This window comes from Pinus tabuliformis, chromosome 5_1 (genome assembly GCF_031772625.1).
Source record: "Pinus tabuliformis cultivar Carrire ecotype Pingquan chromosome 5_1, CPIR1, whole genome shotgun sequence".
Classification (NCBI taxonomy): domain Eukaryota; kingdom Viridiplantae; phylum Streptophyta; class Pinopsida; order Pinales; family Pinaceae; genus Pinus; species Pinus tabuliformis.
The window spans coordinates 42,381,738-42,395,506 of NC_142305.1; the positions used below are offsets into that span (position 1 = coordinate 42,381,738).

A 13,769-nucleotide genomic window follows, 5' to 3' on the forward strand; every position below is an offset into this window, starting at 1 on the left:
GAGAAACGTAGAGAATAAACCCAAGGCAATAAAACAAATCTGAAATTTTCTGAAAACCCCAGGCAGAGAAAAAAAATCGAAAGCCTCAAGAAGGCAACCCAAACTCAAGACAAACCCAAAAAAAACGAATTCCACGCTTGCTTCAAATTTATCAATGAAACTCTCATATGACTGTTTCCAGACTTAAAATAATTTAAAACCCTTGGACTGCAAAAATAATGCCCCTGCAATAGTTGGTTTTGAGGTTAGATCTTACCCTCCAGGGCCTAGATCTAGCCTCAAATCAAACTTGACTTTCAGATCTGCAACCTGTTCCTAAAAACACAAACACCCGAAACCCGAATATACAAAATAAATGAAACCCCGGAAACCCTAGTCAAAGAAAATAAAAAAATAAAATTCTAGATCTATGCACAGGGATAGCAGATCTGATAGATCGGGCGAGTGTGAGTCCAATTCCGCTCCCAGATCTGATAATCTAAGACTCTTAAAAGCCAGATTTATCAATTTATCACAGAAAAATTTGAAATTTTGATTTTAAACAAAGGTGCTTCGCCCAAAACCCTTCATGCATCACCAATAAAATTTCTCATGATAAGCCCGAGATCAAATCAAATTGGGCTCTTCAACAAATACTAATCGGGAGTTGGTTGGTCCAACTGAAAACTTCCCCGAACGCCCGATGATCTAAAAATCAAGAATTTCCTGCACAACTCAATTCAACCATTAACGTAGAGCGAGAAAACGATAATAAAATTCAGATTTAATAGAGATACCTGCTATTATATTCAAAATTTAAATTACCATTTAAACCCCAGTGATTGAGCAAGATACATGTGCTCAAATCACTCTTCAGAAAGCTATCATCAATGGCTAAAAGGAAATCTATTCATGAAAATAACACATCTTACAGTGTTTCCATGAAGAGTAACACCAACAGAAATTAACCCCAAAGTCTTTCTTTATTGCTCATAAAAATATTACAAGAGAGCTTTCACTTAGCACACAACTCAAAGATTGAATCTTTTCAACTAACAACTGACCTCCTATTTAAAGATAAATCTTCCAACGGCTAGTTCGAGTAATCTTTATCAAAGTAATCTTGACCGTTGATGAGGATCAAAATTTCTTTTAATCTCATCCGTCGAAATTTTAATTATTGAGGAAATTTCAAATTTTTTAATTAAATGCATTTACTTAATTCAAAAATTAAAATTTTGAATTAATTTCCTCAAAATTTTGACTTTGACTTAACCCCAAAGACCAAAGGCTTAAAATTTAGCAAAATAATCAATTAACCTTAGTCCCTGGACCTCTTAAAATTTAATTTTTAAAGGACCCACGAATTTTGCCTTTGGAAAATTTAAATTTACCTAGGACCTATAATTAATTAAATTTCTGGCTTAGGATTTTAATTAATTTTGGCCAGAAAATTTAATTAATTAACCTATGAGGGGATAAATTATTTTTCTAACCCTTAAGACACTTTACATCATGATTTTTACATTTTTTACATCTCAAGGGGGAAAATCCATTTGAAATAGACCCTCACAGACTACCCATTTCTGCAACACAAATATGAACCAGCAGACTAAGCAATTTGTAATAAAATAACCTAACCAAATAGTTAGGATTATTCCCAAATCACTTTTACGCAGACTCAATCTATAACACTAGGACTCGCCTCAGATCCTAGTGACAAAATTCATTTTAGCTTTGGGGGTAAGGCTGAAGGAAAACTCTGCCGACCATCCGAGAATGGATCGGTGAGACAAAAAACCTCCCGGAATGTAGATCGTTACCAGAAAAATAGGTTTACCTAGGCAATTACATACATGACAGAGATTTGCTAATATTATTTACATCACATACATGCATAATGGGTTTACAGTATAACATAACAATTAGGCTTATGATGATAGCTGGATGACGTGGACACATCGATCAAGTGCTACCCCTTTTGCAAAAAAAAAGGGGATGTAATCCTACGGGTCGTTGACACGTAGTGGTCAACAGTGCCCAAAGTTCAAACCTTCCTCTTCCTTTTTGGCACCATAAGGTTCTAAAGGATATCGGTAAAACAATGGCAAAATTCAAGAAGAGGGATAGTGACAGAACTAAGGAAGGTATCTTTACCTTTTTCTAGGATTTGTGTGGAGATTGAACTAAGCAAAGGTCTACCAGATCACATTATGCTTAAGCACAAAGAGTTTCAGTGGTCACAACCTCTTGACTATGAGAATATGGAGCTAATGTAGGTACTGTTTCCAAATAGGACACTTCAAGAACTCCTCTCCACAAATGAAAAAGTGACCAAACAAGAAAGTGCCTCACAAGCCACATGAGTGGTAGTTTTCATAGACATTTGTGGCGAAAGAAGAAGGAACTATGGAGAGCTCTGACAAAGAAGTAGGGGGTAAAGAGGTGCCTTGTTGAAAATTTTAACTAGGTTCGGTCTTCATTGTAATCATGACATTGTATATTCTTTATAAAGAAAGAAAGAGAGAAAAATAAATTATATTTTCTTTTTAGAGTATGGATTTCATACTCAAGTTTGAGTCAAAAGCATGTTCTTCATGCTTTTAGGTCTTTCTAGCATAAAGAATAATATTGTCATGTGTCAGTCCCATTTGGACTCATTGTAATGAAGAAAAATATTTATTTTATCGAGAAAAAGCAATGGAGAAGCCCAAGAGCAAGATCAAGTCAGCCTAAAGGAGGGGTATTCAACCCTCAAGAAAGGCTATAAATACAAGGGAGCTCGACCTCATTTGTACACAGATTTCAAGCAAGTTTGATCTACAATAGAAAAAGGGAAGAAGAGTAGCTAGGAGGACAAAGACGAAGAGTAGAAGTCGAAATTTTGTCAAGGAAGCTTTTCTCTTGTCTCGCTATGGTTTGTGAAGTTTCCTGTTGCAGGAGGACGAAATTATGTAGTAGTTTCAGGGGGCCGAAATTCTATTGCAGGGGTCGAAGTTGCAGTAGCAGTGTCGAAGTTCTGTAAGCTGTCTCAAGGAAGATCTTGCTGGGGTTAGCTTGGGGCTTGAAGGGTTTATTGGCTTGGGTCTTTGGGTCTTGGAAGTGTCTTTTGTAAACAGATTCTAAAGAAGAAGAGAAGCATTTTTCTTGGTTTTCCCCTTGGAGGGGTTTTGCCCTGGCTTGGAGCCTATATCTTGTGCACTCTATCTCTCTGTGATCTTCATTGTTTTGATAATTGCTTGACGAACATATCTAAAGAAGTAATAAAGAATCAACTAATATCACACGTAATTATCATGATAAGGAAAATAAGTTCTAATCTACAAGTCTCCATATTTTTCCAACATGCCAGCGGCTTCTATCCCAAATCAGTGTCGGACAGTTACAGTCCCGATTCAGGTCACAGATTTACAGTCAGAAAAGAATCAGATGGATGAAGAATCAGAGGGCACAAAGAGGGCCCGTGTATCAGAAAGTTCTGAGTCAGACAAAGATGACTCCAATGGGTCAATGATGGCCATTTTGGCCCTGGTTGCGGTGGTTCCCAAATCCGGGGTTTGGCAGCAGGCACAGAAAAGAAGGGGAAGACCAATGATGTCCACATCACTGGTCCTTCCTAATTTTACTATATTTTCGTTTTTTTATTTATTTCTATTTTTGAAGTTTTGTAAGCATATATTTTGGTAAGTATTCCTTTACTAATTTCTGCCACACAAGGATCTGGGCAGATTTTTATCTGCAAAATGTATTTTCTCCTCTTTATGAATGAAAGTACGGGTCTCTTTTCTTCAGAAATAAATAAATAAGCAACCATAATTATTAAGTCCATTTCAGTCGTACATAAATTCAACTTGGAAAAGCAATCTATTAATGTCAGTAATAATGTTGGATGTAATAATCACCTTCCCCATAGTTGTCCTGTATTACTGAATGCATCAGGAGGAACACCACTAACAAGAGTGGGGCGGCCAGCTCTATTCTGTGGAGCATATCAGGAGATGGAAAAGTTAGTATATTTAAAATTTGAAATCCATCACATTTACAGCTTCCCATCGGCCGCTAAAACTGTATCTGAAAAATTCAGTGCTAGCCAATGATCTTATAGAAAATGCATTATATTAGTTATTGGAGTGCAGATACAAACCAGTTGAAATTGGCTTCTATTAGCCCATACATCTGCACTATGCCCCCCAACATAAATGGGCATGTCCCCAATAATCCTAATGCCTTTCTTCTGAGCATAATTATGGACTGCTTGCCATTGCCTTTGAAACAAAAACTGTTGGGCAATAAATACATCTATCTACAGATGCACCATATGAGGAATTGTTATTATTTGGACCTTGAAAGAGCTTACTTATTTATATCATACCAATCACCTTGAGAAGCACATAACAGATAAGACATAATTCCACCTTTTATCATACAAACTTCTATCTACAACATATATCCCCCAAAAAGGAATTAGATACTCACAAATTCCTTCTGATTTTGGTATACAACTTCAAGAGCCACAAGATGCCGATCCCTGAGAGGTTGAGGCCAGTCTGACCAAGAGCAAGCATCGAGAGTATTGTCAATGGCTGCAAATAGAGCTGCATCTTCAAGCCACCCTGGAAAAATTTGCCATTAGTATAGTTTTCATGACCAGCAAAAGATTTGTCATTATAACTATCTAAAAGTTCTTTCCCAAACCATTACAGTTCGTAACCATGTCCTAAAGTGTAGGATTATAGAAGCATCATATGCTCAGTATAATAAATTACAGCAGGTACATCAGCTAATATTTCCAAAAAAAGACAGGTTATATATATATAAAACATAGTTGGCACAAACAGAACATCACTGAATAAAAATGAATCGTATATAGGAAGTGACAGCTGAACTCAAGAAAATAAAATTACAACCTGGATGTACTTTGGAAAGTTTTATCAAAGAAACAGAGCATTCCAAACTTGTTACAAAAATATTTCAAAAATATAAATCCTAAGAAAAGATAAATATAAGAATGAATCCACTTCCTTTCTGTGAAAGGCATACGCTGCCAACATTGAATAAGAATAGAAAGGAGGATTTACACTCATAATTATAGCATTTGTAAGACAGAATAGATTGCTAATGGTCAGGCAGAGAAATCAAGCACAATTTTTTCCCTGCTGAATTCTGAAATTTGACTAGTGATTGGCTTAAACTCCTAGCAAAGTCCTCTTCAAATTGAGCAGTTCTTGAACAAGGCTTGCAGACAGAATTCAAATTGCTTTAAGATGATACCAAAATGCTTAACAATATGTGTGTGTGTAGAATAGGCGAATCCTTAGATTTCCCAGGAAGATGATTACTTTGTTAGTCAGCTAGCATTTGTCGCACATTGTTAACTGACAGATCGACAATGCAATTTGAACGCCATCAGATTTATTATAATTACAATGTAGACTCATCCTTATTAGTGTTGCTGAAAATGAAACAGAGGTGTTTGAATGTGAACTAAACCAACTCTAAACTTCAACTTAAATGAAATTGGCAAGGAAGAAAGTGGGGAATTGTAGTGACCGTACTAAGTTAAAGAGCCATTACTGAAATTGTAAAGATTACTGAAACTGTGAAACTGTAAAGATTACTGAAAGAGTTTGAAATTGTATTAATTGATTTGATGAAGTACTTACCTGGTCTGCTACGGATGTTGCGATGAGGATGCTTCAGAACTTCTCCAGCGCTCTCGTTACCGAATGACCAAAAACCACCCAGCCAAACCGAGTATACCTAGATACTCAATCCAGTATGCTTCTCAACCGATGCATACCGTTCCCCCGTGCCCAGAAACTTCAAAACAAGCAAGGCTCAATAGTTCCGAATTATAAGCAGTATGTATAAATTTCCTCTCCTTCCTCCTCCCCCGTCTTCCGCTTCGGCCTCTCCTTATGTACTGTTCATTAGCGGTGGTCGCTCTCTCCACCAACGAGCCCACCGCTTCCTTTCTCAGCGACACCTCCTCAATATCCTGAGTCGTATCTTTCTTTTAAGGATATATTGACATGTGTGATTTTGCTTTGATTAAAATTTTATTTGTTTAATTAAAATGTCCTAAGTTCATACATAGGAACTTTATTTTGATTTAATTTATCCCTTTAATAATTTATTGACATACTTTATTAAAATTCTGAGATAGATAATTATATAACTTGATTTTTAAGAATTCACATAATTCTTTACATCTATTTTCTTTATAACCCTTTTACTTTATACTTTTAAACTTAATATCATTGGTAATCGCTCATTAATCATGAGGCATTAAGTAATATGTGCTGATGGGTGAATGCGACTTTTCTATTTGAAGGAGTGTCAGGATATTTAATATTTTAGGTAATTTAGAATATAGTTACTAGTGCAGTGCATGCGATACATGCATATGTAGCTATCATATGCATGCATCGTATGCATGCTAATATTCTCGTGCTCTCTATATTAATGATGGGTCACTACATACACCCCTCCTTCAGAAAACTTCGTCCCGAAGTTAGAGTTTTTTTTTTTTTTTTTGTATATCAATACTTATAATAGTGATTAGTACATTCTTGTTCGGATTGTGTATTGAGGTTAAATTCTTACTTAATGTGAGGACACTATAAAATTGGTGTTTTGAATACTTTTAGGTTTATAACTTTAATGATCATGTTTTACTTCATCAGGCTCCCCAGGCTATCACTACATCATCCTATCCTTCCTAATCTCTTCCGCTCCCATCCTATCCGTCCTCTACTGGAGTATGCCATGGCGTCAGTTATACTGACCTAACCATTCATAAACTCCAAGGGTGACAGCGTTGGCTATACCGACCTGATCCCTAGTAGGCATCTGGCAGTCATCATCACACGTCTAGGGGAGCGTGACTCGCACAGTCCTCCCATGGCTCCAGGGTTCGAAGGATAAACGGTGGGCAACACCTCCACCCCTCCCAGTAGAATCAGGGTTAATACCCTATCATGGAATCTCTTTGAGCCTTAATTGTTCTGAAGTTTTTGTCATCACGTGGTCATTTTGGTAACGGATTTTATCTGCAATCATAAACACTTGTCCATGCATTTATAACATGTGCATTAATATTTTCAAAAACACATAGCTTATGTATATTTCATACATGTCATCTAAAGTATAACATACTTTGCCATAATCTATTCATGTCATTAGCTTTCATATTAAAATATAATCATTCTTTCGTGTATTGTTTGTGCATAAAACTTATGACTTTAGATTGCTAACTGACACTTGATATTTGATCTTACGAGCACATATCGTTATGTTTCAAACATTCATTGATCTGTATGTGTTTGCTCCAGTAACAACTAGCTGGGTTATTGTCTTACTTGGTAACAAAATGCATCATATGGATAGTCATTAGCAAAGACAAATCTCAATTCCTTCTTTTTAACAATAATGTCATTTGTTGTGCTCTTTTATATATAAATTGTTTGAAATACCTAGCTCAAAGTATGGTATGCAACACATTTGGGGAACATATTTTGTACTCATCATTTCCTTTAACAATAATACACCGATCATTGCTCTATGTTTAAATGGTAGTACTCTTTCAACACCTTGGCCCTATAGGTTGAATTTATGCTCATGGAACCTTTGCTCAGGTTGTATTCATCACTTATAAGAATTGCTAAATTAGGTCTGAATGTTGCGTATGCATCCGTTCCTATTGACTGTTTCACTACCAAGGAGTTGATATCCATGCCAAGTGAACTATTGTTTCCAGATCTTTTGCCAGAGCACATTCCAGGGTCCGAACTTAAGTTCTATGCATTATACCAGTTATTTATATGCCTCTATATGAATGAGTTAATGGCTGTTGCAATTCTGAGTTAGTTCCTCATCACATGGTGTTTAATAGTAGTGTATTCCTTGTTGAATAATTGTGAATGGTATATATAACCACTTGAGCTCAATTGTCTGGTTCTGTTATCATTTAACTGGAAATATAGTGGAAAAACTGTTCACCTACAGCTAACAGATAACAACTGATGTGCAAAAAGGGATCACTGTAACCTTCACACAAACTCAGAAATTTATTAGAAATTAAGAGAATATACAGGAGGGAATCCTACATCTTTTACTGTGGTATTGTGATAATAATATGGCTAAATTATGTATAACAGCTGGGGTAATTTTTGAGTAAGGAAGATATTATATGTGACTCTTTAGAGGTCTCATTTGAATGTTATTTGTCCACTATATATATATATTTTCTGAAGTAAAAACTATTAAGAAAACACCTACAGAAGTTTTCATACAAACTTGAAGAAAGGTCTCATAGAAGAACTTATACAAACTCAAATATATTTCCTACCCTATGTCGAGAAGTCAAAGAGAAATATCTACGTTGTTGACAGGTACAGAGGAGTGAGTCCCCTAGTAATTATAAAGGAGGATGACTAAACATTAAAATGAATATCTAGAAGATTGTAAGAATATAAACATCATTACCAATTGTTTGTTATAGGAGCATAAATAATAATAAAAACGAATCCATCCAAGCAAAATTTACAAATACAAGAGACTAATAATAATTAAAAGAATAATATCAAAATATTCAAGAAAGTACTTATCTCTAGAGAATACGTCAACTCCTTTTCGTTCAACTCTTCAAGGAGTTAATCTCGTCCATATTATCATCATCAGGAAGTCCATATCATCAAGGAATTCACAGCATCAAGGAGTCCATATCATTATCGACCTTGTCCACATCATTCAAAAATACAAGATACTTATCTTTTGAGCTCCTTCTTAATCTTTAGATTTCTTGCATCCAACAGTTATAGGGATCTTTTTTTTTTTGTTGTTGTTAGAAGGCATGACTTCATCAAATTCCACGAAAACAGATGATAGTTTCAACATTTAGCTTAACACACCTATGTGAAGGCTTCTCATTTTAAGATATATACCAAACTTCCAACTTTGACCATTTTTCAATGTCTTTTAAAGACTTTAAGATTATGTGTCTCAGACTTGTAGCTAGCTTACTGTGGCAGACTTAAATATCTTGCAACTTTTGTCCTTCCATAGAAATAACACAGGGACTTGGCCTTTCTCTTCATTGAAGTCGAGACTCTTGCCAGTGATGTTCTTCTTTCCGAATAGGTCATTTATTATTTACTTACATCTCAAACCTTGAGGATTATTCATATTTATGTCTACAATAACATATAGAAGTCTTTCATTAAGATCTAAGATTATCAAGGGTTAATACAACCTCAATTTTTATCAAATCTGTGGAACCTCAATGTTCATCAAATCTGTGGACCAATCCTTCCTCCACAATAGAGTCTTGACATCGGATATACTTTTGAGAGAATTCAGTTCCCATATTTGGTTCAATCTTAGTATTGACCATCCATAGTTCTTCAAATATCTTTACAGCTTGAAACATAAGCCTCTTCCTCATTCCTTTGGTCAGCTCCTTGCAGTGCATCCAAAAGATTTAGTAGATATATCAGTCCATGACATAATATCTCTCAAAGTTCTCAAAGAATGATTAGGTTCTTTACTGAGTCTCGATCATGAGAATATAGCTCAGAGATGGCTCATATCTTGACTTCATAACATAGATATGAAGGCAATTTTTGAACTTCAGAGAAATTTAAATAATAAGTCTCATTCCTAACGGCTCCAATCCTCAGTTTCCTTGTATGGAAACAAGTTTCCTTCTTCTCATCAATGTCACAGAGATATGGAGGCAAGCCAACACTAGAAATACAAGCCTCAAATGGTATGCCTTCTTCTTCATATGATGATATGCAGAAATAAAGTGACCTTAGTTCCTTTGTTATCATCAAAACTTCACTTACTTCGTATTATAAACTCAGATGAGTATGCCTTAGTCCTTCACCCATGCTCGGTCTTCACATCAGAGGACTGACAGTAATGACTACTGGACAAGTAATAAATCTCAGCTTCCACAGGTCTGATCAAGCTCAGAATAGAGGTTTCAGACTAGGCAATTAGGTCTTGTCCTAGGTTCTTCCTCTATTAAGCAAAGATTTAAAGGTTGTCCTCTATTTTAAAACATTGTTGATCTCTGAAGTCAGGCATGTGTTTTTTTTTTTCTTGTTAATAGCTAAGAATAATGAAGTTACATTCATCCTAAATGTTTTCAAAAATGATCCAAAAATAAAATAGGTAAAGAACATGTCTAATTTTCAAGGACATTTCCGTGTTTGATAGAAGATGAATCTAATTTTCAACAGAATTTTAGATAAAAGCTAAGTGGCATAACCACATATTTAAAAGCAAAAAGGATTCCAGGTATAAGCAAATCACAGATTGCTATCTAAGTTGAGCAACTTCTTTTCCTTCAAGCTTTCAACGGTATCCCTGAGAGCCTCTTCAATAGAAGTGTATCATCTGCACACTTTGTTGGAAGTGGGCAGCCTGGATATAGTTTGCTCAGGATCTTCACTATTTCCGATAAGTGGGCAACCCTCTCAACCAAAAGATATCTTCCATTTGCCGATGGAACTTCAAATGCTAGAATATGTGCCTTTGCTACATCCTTCACACTGACCCATCCAAACGTCGCATTAGGATATGTTGAAGACCCATTCATTATTTATAGAATTGCAGCACAGCTTGTATTCAGAGTAGGCTGTAAAAGTGTGCCAATCACCATCGCTGGATTTATTGTGACAACATCGATACCCTTCTCCTTTGCAAATTCCCATGCAGTTTCTTCTGCCAATGTCTTTGATAGCTGATACCAGCCCTCAGTTTGCTTGCAGTACTGTGCATCACTGAACCAAGTTTCATCAACTAGTCCAGGTGACCGAGGCCTAGAATTGAATATAACGGCTGCTACAGATGAGGTTACTATCACCCTCTTCACAAAAGAAGCTTTGGCACATGCATTAAGAACATTAATAGTCCCCTTGACTGCTGGATCAAGCATTTCAACCTACTGTAGATACTTATAGTGCTTTAATTGCAGGGTTATGCAAGGCAGGCAGACTCGCTGAGGCAGACCAGCAATCCAATCCATGCCATAAACTTTATAGCCATGTGAATTCAATTGCCTTGAAAACCGGGTGCATCTCCCACATTTCATTTACTGCAGCCAACAAATCACCACGAGCTGTTGCAAAACGCTTCAGTTGACCCCCAGTGATATGAATAAGATGTGCATCAAGGGCCAATGCCAATGGCATGCCAGGCCTCTGTACTTTCACAGCAACAAGCTCTCCAGAATGAAGCTGAGCTTTATAAACCTGTCCCAACGATGCTGCAGCAATAGGCTCTGGACTGATATTAGCAAAAAGCTTCGAGACTGGTGCACCAAGCTGGGACTCAATAGACTGAATTGCCATTTTACTAGGAAATGGTGGTATTTTGTCCTGTAATTTTGCAAGTTCTTGACAATAAGCACTAGGCAATATATCTGGCCGAGTGCTAAGAGCCTGACCAAGCTTAATATAGAATGGCCCTAGTCGAATCAGAGTCTTCCGAAACTAAGTTGCACGTGTGGATATCCTTCGCAAAATAATGCCATAAACTCAGCACAGCTACATGAGACAAAATAATGATAGCCCTGTACAATGCCAAGAATGGACCAAATCGGTAATAGACTGAAAGTGCTTTTGAACCATGACTGCCAATTGCATGTCCAAACTCATTCTCAAGTGATGCTCTTCTAGATTTCGCATACTCAGCTGACGGCTTTTCACCATGAACACTTGTTGAGAAGCTCTGTTGATTTGTAAAGCCCTTGAAGTGAGCAAGTATAAATGCCCTTCCATCAGATCCATGATTTTTCATGAGCATGTAGTAACATGCATAAGCTTCTGAGATATGTTTAGCACGTATTGCTCTTTCAAGCATTGTGCACTTGAGAAATTAACAAAACTCAGATCTCGATTTGAACCCAGAATATGAACAATGCACCTTCAGAATTTAAGTCAAATCGATACATCAAAACTGTAGCAGAGTGATAAGATGCTATTTTGATATCTAGAATGCGGTTAGCAAATGCGTTCTTCACCTCGGAGCTATCATACTAGTGCAAAATCAGACTTCAATTTGTAGTTCGATCATTTCTCCAAGAGGCATTAGATCATACGTTGTATCCACCAGATCAATCTCACCAATAGACTCTGTCTCCCTCTCACCAGATCGATCTGCCTTCTATGTTCATCTTTCCATCCTTCAGTTCCTGAATTTATGCATACGCTCCTTCAGAAATCAAATCTTCATTAATTCCCAATCAACACTCCTTCAAAACTATCCCAATGCAGAGCTCGACTTCTAGCTAATTTCACACCTGTAGACTGCAGAACAGCTCGGTGACCAAAGATTTCCAGGTGCCTCCGAAGACGTATAGCTGCAATCCTCATGGCCTACGTTTCTGGAAAAGCTATTTGTAACTGTAACCTTCGTCAAATGTAACATGGAAGCGAATTCAGTTATATATGCCCTTGGAATGAAAAAAAATAACATCTCAAGGAGACAAGTATTAGAAATCTCGTCTGACAGTAATCGAGATCCTATAAAGGTAGTTGCTCACAGTCCATCCAAAATTATCTAAATCCTTATGCAACAGCACGGTGCATACTTCTCAGCCAGGGAAGGTTGTACCACTCAGCTCATTTTCAAAATCACCATTTAACACTAAAATTAGCTCGGTCGTCAAAGACCAAAACCCTCATTTAACACTGAAATAGGGTAATTCTTCAAAACTCAAAACCCTTGCACCGACAACCAAGTGAAATTGTTCATTAACAACCAATTTCCCGATTTCACAAAATAATGCCTCGGCCAAAAAAATTTACTGTCGCAACAATGAAACATGTGGCACAGCAAATCTCCAATCCACTTTACCCCGTTCAAGACAATGTGTCGCAAAATGTTCACAAATATGTTGAGAATGCGGCCTTTAAAGTATGATGCGTTCAAACTATGCTCCGATTTCAGCTCAGCCGAATACCAAAATTGAAAGGGCAAACAATGACCTGCAGCAGACTTCTTCGGCTTGCTAGAATCAATTTAATCCCATCCTATATGCTTATTGTATTTGATATTTACTTGTATTTGAAATAAATAATCATGTTAAAATGATTGTTTAACGCCTTATCTCCGACAAAATAATTCCGCAATGAAACACGTCAGGAATTTAAATTTGAAATTGAGCAACATGTTTCATTCCATGGCAGCACATGTAGAAGTATTGGACTATACATATCTCCTTTACTCTCTGCAACTTCCACCCGCTTGATACATATGTGAATTCGGTCCCGAGAAACGGAAAGTAATAAAAACCAAGGAATGGTAGTAACAAAATCTCGCGTTTTCCCTCTCCTATTTTTAGTCGAAAAGTTTGAGAGGGTTTTGTTTTCTGTGAAGTGAATCTTACTGTTACCCAGCAGAATTTAACCACAAAATTTACACGAGCGTAGGGCCTGTGAGGTCGCAGGGTTTGAACGACGGGCTCCGATACCATATGTAGTGACCGTACTAAGTTAAAGAGCCATTACTGAAACTGTAAAGATTACTGAAACTGTGAAACTGTAAAGATTACTGAAAGAGTTTGAAATTGTATTAATTGATTTGATGAAGTACTTACCTGGTCTGCTACGGATGTTGCGATGAGGATGCTTCAGAACTTCTCCAGCGCTCTCGTTACCAAATGTCCAAAAACCACCCAGCCAAACCGAGTATACCTAGATACTCAATCCAGTATGCTTCTCAACCGATGCATACCGTTCCCCCGTGCCCAGAAACTTCAAAACAAGCAAGGCTCAATA

General features: G+C 36.8%; 2 protein-coding genes across 3 annotated transcripts in view; both read right to left on the reverse strand.

Annotated features, from left to right (window-relative positions):
- Positions 1-13,769, reverse strand: part of DPE1 (disproportionating enzyme) — a 346,819-nt gene that overhangs the window by 160,544 nt on the left and 172,506 nt on the right. Inside the window, exons 6-8 of the mRNA XM_089431682.1 lie at positions 4,456-4,592; positions 4,124-4,282; positions 3,882-3,958 (exon numbers count right to left, since the gene is read on the reverse strand). Of these exons, the coding sequence (XP_089287808.1) occupies positions 3,882-3,958; positions 4,124-4,282; positions 4,456-4,592 (373 nt within the window). The remainder of the gene's footprint in view (positions 1-3,881; positions 3,959-4,123; positions 4,283-4,455; positions 4,593-13,769) is intronic.
- LOC149163382 (putative aarF domain-containing protein kinase At1g71810, chloroplastic) lies at positions 10,560-13,355 on the reverse strand. Of its 2 annotated transcripts, none has more exons than XM_089431684.1 (2): positions 12,290-13,355; positions 10,560-11,837 (listed from the first exon to the last, which is right to left on the reverse strand). In XM_089431684.1, exon 2 carries the CDS (start codon positions 11,337-11,339, stop codon positions 11,025-11,027), a length of 315 nt encoding a protein of 104 aa, XP_089287810.1. In that variant the 5' UTR covers positions 11,340-11,837; positions 12,290-13,355; the 3' UTR covers positions 10,560-11,024. The 2 variants fall into 2 exon arrangements, with proteins under 2 accessions (XP_089287810.1, XP_089287809.1); XM_089431683.1 differs by having other exon boundaries at positions 12,290-12,639.